At 48.9% G+C, this 18,811-nt stretch overlaps 1 protein-coding gene across 1 annotated transcript in view; it reads right to left on the bottom strand.

Annotated features, from left to right (window-relative positions):
* Positions 1 to 18,811, bottom strand: part of LOC124149743 (E3 ubiquitin-protein ligase FANCL-like) — a 178,207-nt gene that overhangs the window by 53,839 nt on the left and 105,557 nt on the right. Inside the window, exons 7-8 of the mRNA XM_046521497.2 lie at positions 18,448 to 18,598; positions 16,523 to 16,606 (exon numbers count right to left, since the gene is read on the bottom strand). Of these exons, the coding sequence (XP_046377453.2) occupies positions 16,523 to 16,606; positions 18,448 to 18,598 (235 nt within the window). The remainder of the gene's footprint in view (positions 1 to 16,522; positions 16,607 to 18,447; positions 18,599 to 18,811) is intronic.

Below are 18,811 nucleotides of genomic sequence, written 5' to 3'. Positions count from 1 at the left end.
GCCACTGGATGGCAGAGAATGTTAGTCACTGGGCAGCAGAGAATGTTAGCCACTGGGTGGCAGAGAATGTCAGCCACTGGGCGGCAGAGAATGTAAGCCACTGGGTGACAGAGAATCTTAGTCACTAGGTGGCAGAGAATGTTAGTCACTGGGTGGCAGAGAATGTTAGTCACTGGGCAGCAGAGATTGTTAGCCACTGGGCAGCAGAGAATGTAAGCCACTGGGTGGCAGAGAATGTTAGTCACTAGGGGGCAGAGAATGTTAGTCACTAGGTGGCAGAGAATGTAAGCCACCGGGTGGCAGAGAATGTTAGTCACTAGGTGGCAGAGAATGTTAGCTACTGGGCAGCAGAGAATATAAGCCACTAGGTGGCAGAGAATGTTAGTCACTAGGTGGCAGAGAATGTAAGCCACTGGGTGGCAGAGAATGTTAGTCACTAGGTGGCAGAGAATGTCAGCCACTGGGTGGCAGAGAATGTTAGTCACTAGGTGGCAGAGATTGTTAGTCACTAGGTGGCAGAGAATGTCAGCCACTGGGCAGAGAATGTTAGTCACTGGGTGGCAGAGAATATAAGCCACTAGGTGGCAGAGAATGTTAGTCACTGGGTGGCAGAGAATGTTAGCCACTGGGCAGAGAATGTTAGCCACTGGGTGGCAGAGAATATAAGCCACTAGGTGGCAGAGAATGTTAGTCACTAGGTGGCAGAGAATGTTAGCTACTGGGCAGCAGAAAATATAAGCCACTAGGTGGCAGAGAATGTTAGTCACTGGGTGGCAGAGAATGTTAGCCACTGGGTGGCAGAGAATGTCAGCCACTGGGCGGCAGAGAATGTAAGCCACTGGGTGACAGAGAATCTTAGTCACTAGGTGGCAGAGAATGTTAGTCACTAGGTGGCAGAGAATGTTAGTCACTGGGTGGCAGAGAATGTTAGTCACTGGGCAGCAGAGATTGTTAGCCACTGGGCAGCAGAGAATGTAAGCCACTGGGTGGCAGAGAATGTTAGTCACTAGGTGGCAGAGAATGTTAGTCACTAGGTGGCAGAGAATGTTAGCCACTGGGCAGCAGAGAATGTTAGCCACTGGGCAGCAGAGATTGTTAGCCACTGGGTGGCAGAGAATGTTAGCCACTAGGCAGCAGACAATGTTAGCCACTGGGTGGCAGAGAATGTTAGCCACTGGGCAGCAGAGAATGTTAGCCACTGGGCAGCAGAGAATGTTAGCCACTAGGCAGCAGACAATGTTAGCCACTGGGTGGCAGAGAATGTTAGCCACTGGGCAGCAGAGAATGTTAGCCACTGGGCAGCAGAGAATGTTAGCCACTGGGTGGCAGAGAATGTTAGCCACTGGGTGGCAGAGAATGTTAGCCACTGGGCAGCAGAGAATGTAAGCCACTGGGCAGCAGACAATGTTAGCCACTGGGTGGCAGAGAATGTAAGCCACTAGGCAGCAGAGAATGTTAGCCACTGGGTGGCAGAGAATGTTAGCCACTGGGCAGCAGAGAATGTTAGCCACTGGGTGGCAGAGAATGTTAGCCACTGGGCAGCAGAGAATGTTAGTCACTGGGCAGCAGAGAATGTTAGCCACTGGGTGGCAGAGAATGTTAGCCACTGGGTGGCAGAGAATGTTAGCCACTGGGCAGCAGAGAATGTTAGCCACTGGGTGGCAGAGAATGTAAGCCACTAGGCAGCAGAGAATGTTAGCCACTGGGTGGCAGAGAATGTTAGCTACTGGGCAGCAGAGAATGTTAGCCACTGGGCAGCAGAGAATGTTAGCCACTGGGTGGCAGAGAATGTTAGTCACTGGGTGGCAGAGAATGTAAGCCACTGGGTGGCAGAGAATGTTAGTCACTAGGTCGCAGAGAATGTTAGTCACTGGGTGGCAGAGAATGTTAGCCACTGGGTGGCAGAGAATGTTAGTCACTCGGTGGCAGAGAATGTTAGTCACTGGGTGGCAGAGAATGTAAGCCACTGGGCAGCAGAGAATGTAAGCCACTGGGCAGCAGAGAATGTTAGCCACTGGGCAGCAGAGAATGTAAGCCACTGGGTGGCAGAGAATGTTAGTCACTAGGTGGCAGAGAATGTTAGTCACTAGGTGGCAGAGAATGTTACCCACTGGATGGCAGAGAAAGTAAGCCACTGGGCAGCAGAGAATGTTAGTCACTAGGTCGCAGAGAATGTTAGTCACTGGGTGGCAGAGAATGTTAGCCACTGGGTGGCAGAGAATGTTAGTCACTCGGTGGCAGAGAATGTTAGTCACTGGGTGGCAGAGAATGTAAGCCACTGGGCAGCAGAGAATGTAAGCCACTGGGCAGCAGAGAATGTAAGCCACTGGGCAGCAGAGAATGTAAGCCACTGGGTGGCAGAGAATGTTAGTCACTAGGTGGCAGAGAATGATAGTCAGTAGGTGGCAGAGAATGTTAGCCACTGGGCAGAGAATGTTAGTCACTGGGTGGCAGAGAATATAAGCCACTAGGTGGCAGAGAATGTTAGTCACTGGGTGGCAGAGAATGTTAGCCACTGGGCAGAGAATGTTAGCCACTGGGTGGCAGAGAATATAAGCCACTAGGTGGCAGAGAATGTTAGTCACTAGGTGGCAGAGAATGTTAGCTACTGGGCAGCAGAAAATATAAGCCACTAGGTGGCAGAGAATGTTAGTCACTGGGCAGCAGAGAATGTTAGCCACTGGGTGGCAGAGAATGTTAGTCACTAGGTGGCAGAGAATGTAAGCCACTAGGTGGCAGAGAATGTTAGCCACTGGGCAGCAGAGAATGTTAGTCACTAGGCAGCAGAGAATGTAAGTCACTAGGTGGCAGAGAATGTTAGCCACTGGGTGGAAGAGAATGTAAGTCACTGGGTGGCAGAGAATGTTAGTCACTAGGTGGCAGAGAATGTAAGCCACTGGGTGGCAGAGAATGTTAGTCAGTGAGCGGCGGAGAATGTCAGCCACTGAGTGGCAGAGAATGTTAGCCACTGGGCAGCAGAGAATATAAGCCATTAGGTGGCAGAGAATGTTAGTCACTGGGTGGCAGAGAATGTTAGCAACTGGGCAGCAGAGAATATAAGCCACTAGGTGGCAGAGAATGTTAGTCACTAGGTGGCAGAGAATGTTAGTCACTAGGTGGCAGAGAATGTTAGCTACTGGGCAGCACAGAATATAAGCCACTAGGTGGCAGAGAATGGTAGTCACTGGGCAGCACAGAATGTTAGCCACTGGGTGGCAGAGAATGTTAGTCACTAGGTGGCAGAGAATGTAAGCTACTAGGTGGCAGAGAATGTTAGTCACTAGGTGGCAGAGAATGTAAGCCACTGGGTGGCAGAGAATGTTAGTCACTGGGCAGCAGAGAATGTTAGTCAGTGAGCGGCGGAGAATGTCAGCCACTGAGTGGCAGAGAATGTTAGCCACTGGGCAGCAGAGAATATAAGCCATTAGGTGGCAGAGAATGTTAGTCACTGGGTGGCAGAGAATGTTAGCAACTGGGCAGCAGAGAATATAAGCCACTAGGTGGCAGAGAATGTTAGTCACTAGGTGGCAGAGAATGTAAGCCACTGCGCAGCAGAGAATGTGAGTCACTAGGTGGCAGAGAATTCTAGCCACTGAGTGGCAGAGAATGTTAGTCAGTAGGTGACAGAGAATGGAAGCCACTGGGTGGCAGAGAATGTTAATCACTAGGTGGCAGAGAATGTTAGTCACTAGGTGGTAGAGAATGTTAGCCACCGGGCAACAGAGAATGTTAGTCACTGGGTGGCAGAGAATGTTGGTCACTAGGTGGCAGAGAATGTTAGCCACTGGGCAGCAGAGAATGTAAGCCACTGGGTGGCAGAGAATGTTAGTCACTAGGTGGCAGAGAATGTTAGCCACTGGGCAGCAGAGAATGTTAGCCACTGGGCAGCAGAGAATATAAGCCACTAGGCAGCAGAGAATGTTAGTCACTAGGTGGCAGAGAATGTAAGCCACTAGGTGGCAGAGAATGTTAGTCACTGGGTGGCAGAGAATGTTAGTCAATGGGTGGCAGAAAATGTTAGCCACTGGATGGCAGAGAATGTTAGTCACTGGGCAGCAGAGAATGTTAGCCACTGGGTGGCAGAGAATGTCAGCCACTGGGCGGCAGAGAATGTAAGCCACTGGGTGACAGAGAATCTTAGTCACTAGGTGGCAGAGAATGTTAGTCACTAGGTGGCAGAGAATGTTAGTCACTGGGTGGCAGAGAATGTTAGTCACTGGGCAGCAGAGATTGTTAGCCACTGGGCAGCAGAGAATGTAAGCCACTGGGTGGCAGAGAATGTTAGTCACTAGGGGGCAGAGAATGTTAGTCACTAGGTGGCAGAGAATGTAAGCCACCGGGTGGCAGAGAATGTTAGTCACTAGGTGGCAGAGAATGTTAGCTACTGGGCAGCAGAGAATATAAGCCACTAGGTGGCAGAGAATGTTAGTCACTAGGTGGCAGAGAATGTAAGCCACTGGGTGGCAGAGAATGTTAGTCACTAGGTGGCAGAGAATGTCAGCCACTGGGTGGCAGAGAATGTTAGTCACTAGGTGGCAGAGATTGTTAGTCACTAGGTGGCAGAGAATGTCAGCCACTGGGTGGCAGAGAATGTTAGCCACTGGGTGGCAGAGAATGTTAGCCACTGGGCAGCAGAGAATATAAGCCACTAGGTGGCAGAGAATGTTAGTCACTGGGTGGCAGAGAATGTTAGCCACTGGGTGGCAGAGAATGTCAGCCACTGGGCGGCAGAGAATGTAAGCCACTGGGTGACAGAGAATCTTAGTCACTAGGTGGCAGAGAATGTTAGTCACTGGGTGGCAGAGAATGTTAGTCACTGGGTGGCAGAGAATGTTAGTCACTGGGCAGCAGAGATTGTTAGCCACTGGGCAGCAGAGAATGTAAGCCACTGGGTGGCAGAGAATGTTAGTCACTAGGTGGCAGAGAATGTTAGTCACTAGGTGGCAGAGAATGTAAGCCACTGGGTGGCAGAGAATGTTAGTCACTAGGTGGCAGAGAATGTTAGCCACTGGGCAGCAGAGAATGTTAGCCACTGGGCAGCAGAGAATATAAGCCACTAGGCAGCAGAGAATGTTAGTCACTAGGTGGCAGAGAATGTAAGCCACTAGGTGGCAGAGAATGTTAGTCACTGGGTGGCAGAGAATGTTAGTCAATGGGTGGCAGAAAATGTTAGCCACTGGATGGCAGAGAATGTTAGTCACTGGGCAGCAGAGAATGTTAGCCACTGGGTGGCAGAGAATGTCAGCCACTGGGCGGCAGAGAATGTAAGCCACTGGGTGACAGAGAATGTTAGTCACTAGGTGGCAGAGAATGTTAGTCACTAGGTGGCAGAGAATGTTAGTCACTGGGTGGCAGAGAATGTTAGTCACTGGGCAGCAGAGATTGTTAGCCACTGGGCAGCAGAGAATGTAAGCCACTGGGTGGCAGAGAATGTTAGTCACTAGGGGGCAGAGAATGTTAGTCACTAGGTGGCAGAGAATGTAAGCCACCGGGTGGCAGAGAATGTTAGTCACTAGGTGGCAGAGAATGTTAGCTACTGGGCAGCAGAGAATATAAGCCACTAGGTGGCAGAGAATGTTAGTCACTAGGTGGCAGAGAATGTAAGCCACTGGGTGGCAGAGAATGTTAGTCACTAGGTGGCAGAGAATGTCAGCCACTGGGTGGCAGAGAATGTTAGTCACTAGGTGGCAGAGATTGTTAGTCACTAGGTGGCAGAGAATGTCAGCCACTGGGTGGCAGAGAATGTTAGCCACTGGGTGGCAGAGAATGTTAGCCACTGGGCAGCAGAGAATATAAGCCACTAGGTGGCAGAGAATGTTAGTCACTGGGTGGCAGAGAATGTTAGCCACTGGGTGGCAGAGAATGTCAGCCACTGGGCGGCAGAGAATGTAAGCCACTGGGTGACAGAGAATCTTAGTCACTAGGTGGCAGAGAATGTTAGTCACTGGGTGGCAGAGAATGTTAGTCACTGGGTGGCAGAGAATGTTAGTCACTGGGCAGCAGAGATTGTTAGCCACTGGGCAGCAGAGAATGTAAGCCACTGGGTGGCAGAGAATGTTAGTCACTAGGTGGCAGAGAATGTTAGTCACTAGGTGGCAGAGAATGTTAGCCACTGGGCAGCAGAGAATGTTAGCCACTGGGCAGCAGAGAATGTTAGCCACTGGGTGGCAGAGAATGTTAGCCACTAGGCAGCAGACAATGTTAGCCACTGGGTGGCAGAGAATGTTAGCCACTGGGCAGCAGAGAATGTTAGCCACTGGGCAGCAGAGAATGTTAGCCACTAGGCAGCAGACAATGTTAGCCACTGGGTGGCAGAGAATGTTAGCCACTGGGCAGCAGAGAATGTTAGCCACTGGGCAGCAGAGAATGTTAGCCACTGGGTGGCAGAGAATGTTAGCCACTGGGTGGCAGAGAATGTTAGCCACTGGGCAGCAGAGAATGTAAGCCACTGGGCAGCAGACAATGTTAGCCACTGGGTGGCAGAGAATGTAAGCCACTAGGCAGCAGAGAATGTTAGCCACTGGGTGGCAGAGAATGTTAGCCACTGGGCAGCAGAGAATGTTAGCCACTGGGTGGCAGAGAATGTTAGCCACTGGGCAGCAGAGAATGTTAGTCACTGGGCAGCAGAGAATGTTAGCCACTGGGTGGCAGAGAATGTTAGCCACTGGGTGGCAGAGAATGTTAGCCACTGGGCAGCAGAGAATGTTAGCCACTGGGTGGCAGAGAATGTAAGCCACTAGGCAGCAGAGAATGTTAGCCACTGGGTGGCAGAGAATGTTAGCTACTGGGCAGCAGAGAATGTTAGCCACTGGGCAGCAGAGAATGTTAGCCACTGGGTGGCAGAGAATGTTAGTCACTGGGTGGCAGAGAATGTAAGCCACTGGGTGGCAGAGAATGTTAGTCACTCGGTCGCAGAGAATGTTAGTCACTGGGTGGCAGAGAATGTTAGCCACTGGGTGGCAGAGAATGTTAGTCACTCGGTGGCAGAGAATGTTAGTCACTGGGTGGCAGAGAATGTAAGCCACTGGGCAGCAGAGAATGTAAGCCACTGGGCAGCAGAGAATGTTAGCCACTGGGCAGCAGAGAATGTAAGCCACTGGGTGGCAGAGAATGTTAGTCACTAGGTGGCAGAGAATGTTAGTCACTAGGTGGCAGAGAATGTTAGCCACTGGATGGCAGAGAATGTAAGCCACTGGGCAGCAGAGAATGTTAGTCACTGGGCAGCAGAGAATGTAAGCCACTGGGTGGCAGAGAATGTTAGTCACTAGGTGGCAGAGAATGTAAGCCACTGGGTGGCAGAGAATGTTAGTCACTAGATGGCAGAGAATGTTAGCTACTGGGCAGCAGAGAATATAAGCCACTAGGTGGCAGAGAATGTTAGTCACTGGGCAGCAGAGAATGTTAGCCACTGGGTGGCAGAGAATGTTAGTCACTAGGTGGCAGAGAATGTTAGTCACTAGGTGGCAGAGAATGTAAGCCACTAGGTGGCAGAGAATGTTAGTCACTAGGTGGCAGAGAATGTAAGCCACTGGGTGGCAGAGAATGTTAGTCACTGGGTGGCAGAGAAAGTTAGCCACTGGGCAGCAGAGAATGTTAGTCACTGGGTGGCAGAGAATGTTAGTCAGTGAGCGGCGGAGAATGTCAGCCACTGAGTGGCAGAGAATGTAAGCTACTGGGCAGCACAGAATATAAGCCACTAGGTGGCAGAGAATGTTAGCCACTGGGCAGCACAGAATATAAGCCACTAGGTGGCAGAGAATGTTAGTCACTGGGTGGCAGAGAATGTTAGCCACTGGGTGGCAGAGAATGTTAGCCACTGGGCAGCAGAGAATATAAGCCACTAGGTGGCAGAGAATGTTAGTCACTGGGCGGCAGAGAATGTGAGTCACTAGATGGCAGAGATTTCTAGCCACTGAGTGGCAGAGAATGATAGTCAGTAGGTGGCAGAGAATGTTAGCCACTGGGTGGCAGAGAATATAAGCCACTAGGTGGCAGAGAATGTTAGTCACTAGGTGGCAGAGAATGTTAGCTACTGGGCAGCAGAAAATATAAGCCACTAGGTGGCAGAGAATGTTAGTCACTGGGCAGCAGAGAATGTTAGCCACTGGGTGGCAGAGAATGTTAGTCACTTGGTGGCAGAGAATGTAAGCCACTGGGTGGCAGAGAATGTTAGCCACTGGGTGGCAGAGAATGTTAGTCACTAGGTGGCAGAGAATGTTAGCCACTGGGTGGCAGAGAATGTTAGCCACTGGGTGGCAGAGAATGTTAGTCACTGGGCAGCAGAGAATGTTAGCCACTGGGTGGCAGAGAATGTTAGTCACTAGGTGGCAGAGAATGTTAGTCACTGGGTGGCAGAGAATGTTAGTCACTGGGTGGCAGAGAATGTAAGCCACTGGGTGGCAGAGAATGTTAGTCACTAGGTGGCAGAGAATGTTAGTCACTGGGTGGCAGAGAATGTAAGCCACTGGGTGGCAGAGAATGTTAGTCACTAGGTGGCAGAGAATGTTAGTCACTGGGTGGCAGAGAATGTTAGCCACTGGGTGGCAGAGAATGTTAGCCACTGGGTGGCAGAGAATGTTAGCCACTGGGTGGCAGAGAATGTTAGCCACTGGGTGGCAGAGAATGTAAGCCACTAGGCAGCAGACAATGTTAGCCACTGGGTGGCAGAGAATGTTAGCCACTGAGCAGCAGAGAATGTTAGCCAATGGGCAGCAGAGAATGTTAGCCACTGGGTGGCAGAGAATGTTAGCCACTGGGTGGCAGAGAATGTTAGTCACTGGGCAGCAGAGAATGTTAGCCACTGGGCAGCAGAGAATGTTAGCCACTGGGTGGCAGAGAATGTTAGTCACTGGGTGGCAGAGAATGTTAGTCACTGGGTGGCAGAGAATGTTAGCCACTGGGCAGCAGAGAATGTTAGCCACTGGGTGGCAGAGAATGTTAGCCACTGGGTGGCAGAGAATGTTAGCCACTGGGTGGCAGAGAATGTTAGCCACTGGGCAGCAGAGAATGTAAGCCACTGGGCAGCAGACAATGTTAGCCACTGGGTGGCAGAGAATGTAAGCCACTAGGCAGCAGACAATGTTAGCCACTGGGTGGCAGAGAATGTTAGCCACTGGGCAGCAGAGAATGTTAGCCACTGGGCAGCAGAGAATGTTAGCCACTGGGTGGCAGAGAATGTTAGCCACTGGGTGGCAGAGAATGTTAGCCACTGGGCAGCAGAGAATGTAAGCCACTGGGCAGCAGACAATGTTAGCCACTGGGTGGCAGAGAATGTAAGCCACTAGGCAGCAGAGAATGTTAGCCACTGGGTGGCAGAGAATGTTAGCCACTGGGCAGCAGAGAATGTTAGCCCCTGGGTGGCAGAGAATGTTAGCCACTGGGCAGCAGAGAATGTTAGTCACTGGGCAGCAGAGAATGTTAGCCACTGGGTGGCAGAGAATGTTAGCCACTGGGTGGCAGAGAATGTTAGCCACTGGGCAGCAGAGAATGTTAGCCACTGGGTGGCAGAGAATGTAAGCCACTAGGCAGCAGAGAATGTTAGCCACTGGGTGGCAGAGAATGTTAGCTACTGGGCAGCAGAGAATGTTAGCCACTGGGCAGCAGAGAATGTTAGCCACTGGGTGGCAGAGAATGTTAGTCACTGGGTGGCAGAGAATGTAAGCCACTGGGTGGCAGAGAATGTTAGTCACTAGGTCGCAGAGAATGTTAGTCACTGGGTGGCAGAGAATGTTAGCCACTGGGTGGCAGAGAATGTTAGTCACTCGGTGGTAGAGAATGTTAGTCAATGGGTGGCAGCGAATGTAAGCCACTGGGCAGCAGAGAATGTAAGCCACTGGGCAGCAGAGAATGTTAGCCACTGGGCAGCAGAGAATGTAAGCCACTGGGTGGCAGAGAATGTTAGTCACTAGGTGGCAGAGAATGTTAGTCACTAGGTGGCAGAGAATGTTAGCCACTGGATGGCAGAGAATGTAAGCCACTGGGCAGCAGAGAATGTTAGTCACTGGGCAGCAGAGAATGTAAGCCACTGGGTGGCAGAGAATGTTAGTCACTAGGTGGCAGAGAATGTAAGCCACTGGGTGGCAGAGAATGTTAGTCACTAGATGGCAGAGAATGTTAGCTACTGGGCAGCAGAGAATATAAGCCACTAGGTGGCAGAGAATGTTAGTCACTGGGCAGCAGAGAATGTTAGCCACTGGGTGGCAGAGAATGTTAGTCACTAGGTGGCAGAGAATGTAAGCCACTAGGTGGCAGAGAATGTTAGTCACTAGGTGGCAGAGAATGTAAGCCACTGGGTGGCAGAGAATGTTAGTCACTGGGTGGCAGAGAAAGTTAGCCACTGGGCAGCAGAGAATGTTAGTCACTGGGTGGCAGAGAATGTTAGTCAGTGAGCGGCGGAGAATGTCAGCCACTGAGTGGCAGAGAATGTAAGCTACTGGGCAGCACAGAATATAAGCCACTAGGTGGCAGAGAATGTTAGTCACTGGTTGGCAGAGAATGTTAGCCACTGGGTGGCAGAGAATGTTAGCCACTGGGCAGCAGAGAATATAAGCCACTAGGTGGCAGAGAATGTTAGTCACTGGGTGGCAGAGAATGTTAGTCACTGGGCGGCAGAGAATGTGAGTCACTAGATGGCAGAGAATTCTAGCCACTGAGTGGCAGAGAATGATAGTCAGTAGGTGGCAGAGAATGTTAGCCACTGGGCAGAGAATGTTAGTCACTGGGTGGCAGAGAATATAAGCCACTAGGTGGCAGAGAATGTTAGTCACTGGGTGGCAGAGAATGTTAGCCACTGGGCAGAGAATGTTAGCCACTGGGTGGCAGAGAATATAAGCCACTAGGTGGCAGAGAATGTTAGTCACTAGGTGGCAGAGAATGTTAGCTACTGGGCAGAAGAAAATATAAGCCACTAGGTGGCAGAGAATGTTAGTCACTGGGCAGCAGAGAATGTTAGCCACTGGGTGGCAGAGAATGTTAGTCACTAGGTGGCAGAGAATGTAAGCCACTAGGTGGCAGAGAATGTTAGCCACTGGGCAGCAGAGAATGTTAGTCACTAGGTGGCAGAGAATGTAAGTCACTAGGTGGCAGAGAATGTAAGCCACTGGGTGGAAGAGAATGTAAGTCACTGGGTGGCAGAGAATGTTAGTCACTAGGTGGCAGAGAATGTAAGACACTGGGTGGCAGAGAATGTTAGCCACTGGGCAGCAGAGAATGTTAGTCAGTGAGCGGCGGAGAATGTCAGCCACTGAGTGGCAGAGAATGTTAGCCACTGGGCAGCAGAGAATATAAGCCATTAGGTGGCAGAGAATGTTAGTCACTGGGTGGCAGAGAATGTTAGCAACTGGGCAGCAGAGAATATAAGCCACTAGGTGGCAGAGAATGTTAGTCACTAGGTGGCAGAGAATGTTAGTCACTAGGTGGCAGAGAATGTTAGCTACTGGGCAGCAGAGAATATAAGCCACTAGGTGGCAGAGGATGGTAGTCACTGGGCAGCACAGAATGTTAGCCACTGGGTGGCAGAGAATGTTAGTCACTAGGTGGCAGAGAATGTAAGCTACTAGGTGGCAGAGAATGTTAGTCACTAGGTGGCAGAGAATGTAAGCCACTGGGTGGCAGAGAATGTTAGTCACTGGGCAGCAGAGAATGTTAGTCAGTGAGCGGCGGAGAATGTCAGCCACTGAGTGGCAGAGAATGTTAGCCACTGGGCAGCAGAGAATATAAGCCATTAGGTGGCAGAGAATGTTAGTCACTGGGTGGCAGAGAATGTTAGCAACTGGGCAGCAGAGAATATAAGCCACTAGGTGGCAGAGAATGTTAGTCACTAGGTGGCAGAGAATGTAAGCCACTGCGCAGCAGAGAATGTGAGTCACTAGGTGGCAGAGAATTCTAGCTACTGAGTGGCAGAGAATGTTAGTCAGTAGGTGACAGAGAATGGAAGCCACTGGGTGGCAGAGAATGTTAATCACTAGGTGGCAGAGAATGTTAGTCACTAGGTGGTAGAGAATGTTAGCCACCGGGCAGCAGAGAATGTTAGTCACTGGGTGGCAGAGAATGTTGGTCACTAGGTGGCAGAGAATGTTAGCCACTGGGCAGCAGAGAATGTAAGCCACTGGGTGGCAGAGAATGTTAGTCACTAGGTGGCAGAGAATGTTAGCCACTGGGCAGCAGAGAATGTTAGCCACTGGGCAGCAGAGAATATAAGCCACTAGGCAGCAGAGAATGTTAGCCACTAGGTGGCAGAGAATGTTAGTCACTGGGTGGCAGAGAATGTTAGTCAATGGGTGGCAGAGAATGTTAGCCACTGGATGGCAGAGAATGTTAGTCACTGGGCAGCAGAGAATGTTAGCCACTGGGTGGCAGAGAATGTCAGCCACTGGGCGGCAGAGAATGTAAGCCACTGGGTGACAGAGAATCTTAGTCACTAGGTGGCAGAGAATGTTAGTCACTAGGTGGCAGAGAATGTTAGTCACTGGGTGGCAGAGAATGTTAGTCACTGGGCAGCAGAGATTGTTAGCCACTGGGCAGCAGAGAATGTAAGCCACTGGGTGGCAGAGAATGTTAGTCACTAGGTGGCAGAGAATGTAAGCCACTGGGTGGCAGAGAATGTTAGTCACTAGGTGGCAGAGAATGTCAGCCACTGGGTGGCAGAGAATGTTAGTCACTAGGTGGCAGAGATTGTTAGTCACTAGGTGGCAGAGAATGTAAGCCACTGGGTGGCAGAGAATGTTAGTCACTAGGTGGCAGAGAATGTCAGCCACTGAGTGGCAGAGAATGTCAGCCACTGGGTGGCAGAGAATGTTAGCCACTGGGTGGCAGAGAATGTTAGCCACTGGGCAGCAGAGAATATAAGCCACTAGGTGGCAGAGAATGTTAGTCACTGGGTGGCAGAGAATGTTAGCCACTGGGTGGCAGAGAATGTCAGCCACTGGGCGGCAGAGAATGTAAGCCACTGGGTGACAGAGAATCTTAGTCACTAGGTGGCAGAGAATGTTAGTCACTAGGTGGCAGAGAATGTTAGTCACTGGGTGGCAGAGAATGTTAGTCACTGGGCAGCAGAGATTGTTAGCCACTGGGCAGCAGAGAATGTAAGCCACTGGGTGGCAGAGAATGTTAGTCACTAGGTGGCAGAGAATGTTAGTCACTAGGTGGCAGAGAATGTAAGCCACTGGGTGGCAGAGAATGTTAGTCACTAGGTGGCAGAGAATGTTAGCTACTGGGCAGCAGAGAATATAAGCCACTAGGTGGCAGAGAATGTTAGTCACTATGTGGCAGAGAATGTTAGTCACTAGGTGGCAGAGAATGTTAGTCACTAGGTGGCAGAGAATGTAAGCCACTGGGTGGCAGAGAATGTTAGTCACTAGGTGGCAGAGAATGTTAGCTACTGGGCAGCAGAAAATATAAGCCACTAGGTGGCAGAGAATGTTAGTCACTGGGCAGCAGAGAATGTTAGCCACTGGGCAGCAGAGAATGTTAGCCACTGGGCAGCAGAGAATATAAGCCACTAGGCAGCAGAGAATGTTAGTCACTAGGTGGCAGAGAATGTAAGCCACTAGGTGGCAGAGAATGTTAGTCACTGGGTGGCAGGGAATGTTAGTCAATGGGTGGCAGAGAATGTTAGCCACTGGATGGCAGAGAATGTTAGTCACTGGGCAGCAGAGAATGTTAGCCACTGGGTGGCAGAGAATGTCAGCCACTGGGCGGCAGAGAATGTAAGCCACTGGGTGACAGAGAATCTTAGTCACTAGGTGGCAGAGAATGTTAGTCACTAGGTGGCAGAGAATGTTAGTCACTGGGTGGCAGAGAATGTTAGTCACTGGGCAGCAGAGATTGTTAGCCACTGGGCAGCAGAGAATGTAAGCCACTGGGTGGCAGAGAATGTTAGTCACTAGGGGGCAGAGAATGTAAGCCACTGAGTGGCAGAGAATGTTAGTCACTAGGTGGCAGAGAATGTCAGCCACTGGGTGGCAGAGAATGTTAGTCACTAGGTGGCAGAGATTGTTAGTCACTAGGTGGCAGAGAATGTAAGCCACTGGGTGGCAGAGAATGTTAGTCACTAGGTGGCAGAGAATGTCAGCCACTGAGTGGTAGAGAATGTTAGCCACTGGGTGGCAGAGAATGTTAGCCACTGGGTGGCAGAGAATGTTAGCCACTGGGCAGCAGAGAATATAAGCCACTAGGTGGCAGAGAATGTTAGTCACTGGGTGGCAGAGAATGTTAGCCACTGGGTGGCAGAGAATGTCAGCCACTGGGCGGCAGAGAATGTAAGCCACTGGGTGACAGAGAATCTTAGTCACTAGGTGGCAGAGAATGTTAGTCACTAGGTGGCAGAGAATGTTAGTCACTGGGTGGCAGAGAATGTTAGTCACTGGGCAGCAGAGATTGTTAGCCACTGGGCAGCAGAGAATGTAAGCCACTGGGTGGCAGAGAATGTTAGTCACTAGGTGGCAGAGAATGTTAGTCACTAGGTGGCAGAGAATGTAAGCCACTGGGTGGCAGAGAATGTTAGTCACTAGGTGGCAGAGAATGTTAGCTACTGGGCAGCAGAGAATATAAGCCACTAGGTGGCAGAGAATGTTAGTCACTAGGTGGCAGAGAATGTAAGCCACTGGGTGGCAGAGAATGTTAGTCACTAGGTGGCAGAGAATGTTAGTCACTAGGTGGCAGAGAATGTAAGCCACTGGGTGGCAGAGAATGTTAGTCACTAGGTGGCAGAGAATGTCAGCCACTGGGTGGCAGAGAATGTTAATCACTAGGTGGCAGAGAATGTTAGTCACTAGGTGGCAGAGAATGTAAGCCACTGGGTGGCAGAGAATGTTAGTCACTAGGTGGCAGAGAATGTTAGTCACTAGGTGGCAGAGAATGTTAGTCACTAGGTGGCAGAGAATGTAAGCCACTGGGTGGCAGAGAATGTTAGTCACTAGGTGGCAGAGAATGTTAGCTACTGGGCAGCAGAGAATATAAGCCACTAGGTGGCAGAGAATGTTAGTCACTAGGTGGCAGAGAATGTAAGCCACTGGGTGGCAGAGAATGTTAGTCACTAGGTGGCAGAGAATGTTAGTCACTAGGTGGCAGAGAATGTAAGCCACTGGGTGGCAGAGAATGTTAGTCACTAGGTGGCAGAGAATGTCAGCCACTGGGTGGCAGAGAATGTAAGCCACTGGATGGCAGAGAATGTTAGCCACTGGGTGGCAGAGAATGTTAGCCACTGGGCAGCAGAGAATATAAGCCACTAGGTGGCAGAGAATGTTAGTCACTGGGTGGCAGAGAATGTTAGCCACTGGGTGGCAGGGAATGTTAGCCACTAGGTGGCAGAGAATGTTAGTCCCTAGGTAGCAGAGAATGTAAGCCACTGGGTGGCAGAGAATGTTAGTCCCTAGGTAGCAGAGAATGTAAGCCACTGGGTGGCAGAGAATGTAAGCCACTGGGTGGCAGAGAATGTAAGCCACTAGGTGGCAAAGAATGTTAGCCACTGGGCAGCAGAGAATGTTAGCCACTGGGCAGCAGAGAATATAAGCCACTAGGCAGAAGAGAATGTTAGTCACTGGGCAGCAGAGAATATAAGCCACTAGGCAGCAGAGAATGTTAGTCACTAGGTGGGAGAGAATGTTAGTCACTAGGTGGCAGAGAATGTAAGCCACTGTGTTGCAGAGAATGTTAGTCACTGGGTGGCAGAGAATGTTAGCCACTGGGCAGCAGAGAATATAAGCCACTAGGTGGCAGAGAATGTTAGTCACTAGGTGGCAGAGAATATAAGCTACTAGGTGGCAGAGAATGTAAGCCACTAGGTGGCAGAGAATGTTAGTCACTAGGTGGCAGAGAATGTAAGCCACTAGGTGGCAGAGAATGTTAGTCACTGGGTGGCAGTGAATGTTAGTCACTGGTTGGCGGAGAATGTTAGTCACTGGGTGGCAGTGAATGTTAGTCACTGGTTGGCAGAGAATGTTAGTCACTGGGCAGCAGAGAATGTTAGTCACTGGGTGGCAGATGGTCAGCATTATTATGTAAGTTTGTACAAAGTTAGTTTGCTGAAATTTTGTCAATTTATTGTGAGTTTCAGTTTCAGATCGGGTTTACTTCCTGGGGTAGGTTACATCTGGAATTTCTTCTCCAGAGTTCTCTACCACTGCGGTCCTTACCGCCTTAAAATTGTGCCAGGGCGATCTTCAAAGATGCAACTTATCCCTCTATGGAACCCTGGAGCCTGGTACAGTCATCCATACATACACAATCTATCGACTGCTGATTGCCCTGTCAAGTATGTCCAAACCACTGATGGTTTATACCAGTTTGTAACACGTTCACCCTACTGTACATCCTAGTCTTGAATAAACCTGTTGCCTGTAGGCTGTGGTAGACGCCACCCAATGAAGTACCATCTAACAAAATTAACAGTCTGTAAATATATCCTAAAATCACAACCAAAAGCAGTTCCAAGCAATAGCAACATCAAAATCACTGCCATTGACCACCACCACCCTCCCACACATTCCTCATGACAATATGAGACAGGTTTATTGTAACTTACCTTGATCTGCTCCTAAAAAACTGCACTGTGGTAGTAATCTGGGTTGTGCTGCATCAACTTTGATGTGTAGAGATGCACTTGGACCTGAAGAAGTTATTAATTTCATTGTCTCAACTTAACATTTTTGTAAAATCTTGAAAAAATTATCCCTTTGACTAATCATGCTAATTTTAGACAAAATCCTTGTTGGTGTCGTGCTAAACTGATATGAGAGTTACATCCTCTGTCATTTGTTATAACGTAGTAGATGCCAATGGTTCAAATGGATCTTCCAAGAGAGCAGACAAAACAACCGAGAGATTCCACTGAGGGAATGTGTAAGTGACTTTAACATCCCCCAGCAAGAAGAATCTCATGATGGGGTTGAAGACAGCATGTTGTTATGTGTGTTATTGTTGTAAGTATTGTAATTGATGTAAGCGGACACATGCGCATTAAACACTTCCTGTTCCGCCATGCTTCATCATTTTAGTTACCATCACGTTGGACAACCACTGTCAGTGCACAACTTTATCCTTCCTCAGAGCAGTATGTTCATTTGTGCATCGAACCAATCTAAACTCTCTTGAATATGAGCAATTCTTCATATTTTAACCAACATGCATGGTATTCGCTTTTCTATTGTCGGTGAGTATATTTTACAATTTTTAAGAATAAGTTCAGCAAAGTAATTTATTTACTTAACTTGTATGAACATTGAATACACAATGCCTTTTAGAAAGTGGTCAAATGTAACAAATGATATATTTGAGATAACACTTTCTTACTCAAGTACAATTCTAGTACGTTTTGAAGTCCCATCCCGTATTTGAACACACACTCTCAAGAGTGAGGCACCTAATCGCCAGCACACAAGGTCAGTGATCTAACCCACTCAGCCACCATGGCTTCCACAAAAGTCTGACAACTGATAGTCTAGATCACGTACTTTGTGTACCCCTCTGACACAAGCTGTCAGGCTCCCATGGCATAAAGCAATGAACACCCAATGCCTTTTTGAAAGTGGTCAAATGTAACAAATCTAAATCAGTTTCAGATTCCTTGACCATGTGATTTCATTTCTGAGTTCATTTAAAAAAAATAAAAAAATAAATATTTATAATATATAAAGCAAAGTACAACTATGTCTATTTTGATCTGAGACATCCCCCTGAAGTTTCAGACTCCACTCTTCAACCAGTTTTAGAGGAGGAGTCAAAACATTAATGGACAGAACATGCCACTAGCTCACATGGAACTTTGGTCTGAGTTCGGTGTGAAATCATTTGCAAGCATTTGTTTGTGGGGTTTATAGGTCCTATGATTCGACTTTTAACGGACATGAATATTGTATCCAGTGTATACAGACTCAAACCAAAACGGCGAGGGAACACCGACAAAAGATGCATGCCCCAACACTTCCGGTTGCTGGGATGATGCCTATAATAACTTGGCCTACTGAGTAGGCCTGCGTTTTCAACATCTTCCATATTTCACAAGTTTGAAAGGGACATTCACAGTTGCTGATGTGAAGTGATGTAAAATGGAGTTTAACGTCGCATTCAAGATTATAACACTTACATAGCAACATGCATGCACGCTTTGTGTGTGTGTGTGTGTGTGTGTGTGTGTGTAGCTGCTTGTACTAGTCCGGACTAATGCCAAGTTCATAGTGCTATCCCACTGAGATACCATGCTGCAGTTAAACATGAATACCACACTCAGACACAATAAACCGACTCCGAGCTGACCAGTCCTTGTTTTAGCCAGGCAGGGCAACAACAAGTACTATGTTTCAATGTCTTCTGGTATAACATGGCTGGGGATCGAACCCACAACTTTCCACTCTCCAGGCATACTCTCTATCCACTAGACCACAAGGGAGGTCAGTGGCTGATTGATACATGATATATCTATGTTGAAGTAATACTAATGACACTCAATACCTAGAGCCAATCTTCGATGACAGTCACTTGGGCTTGGTTTCTCTGGTTCTAACACCCATGTGTTTTGATCAATCTCAGACATCATCTCCCAGAAATCTTCACATCTTTTGACCATGTTTCGAAACTGATTCATTAAATCTTGTAGAGAAACCTGTAACATAAACAAACACAATAGTTATCAGCTGTCCATATTTGAAACCACAATAACTCTTAACTACAAGGTTTAGGCGGGTTCTGCCTCTTGTACACTCTCTGTATAGTTGACAGCAATTCTGAGAACCTCCTGTGATTCCTTTATATAAATCTTCTTCAAATCCCCAAGAGTTTACAACCATTGAATCACTTTGCAAGGGCTTGAAAATCG

Source organism: Haliotis rufescens, unplaced genomic scaffold (genome assembly GCF_023055435.1).
Source record: "Haliotis rufescens isolate VD_foot unplaced genomic scaffold, xgHalRufe1.0.p SCAF_3, whole genome shotgun sequence".
NCBI lineage: Eukaryota > Metazoa > Mollusca > Gastropoda > Lepetellida > Haliotidae > Haliotis > Haliotis rufescens.
The sequence above is the reverse complement of the archived record's forward strand: the minus strand, read 5'-3'. Positions and strand labels throughout refer to the sequence as shown.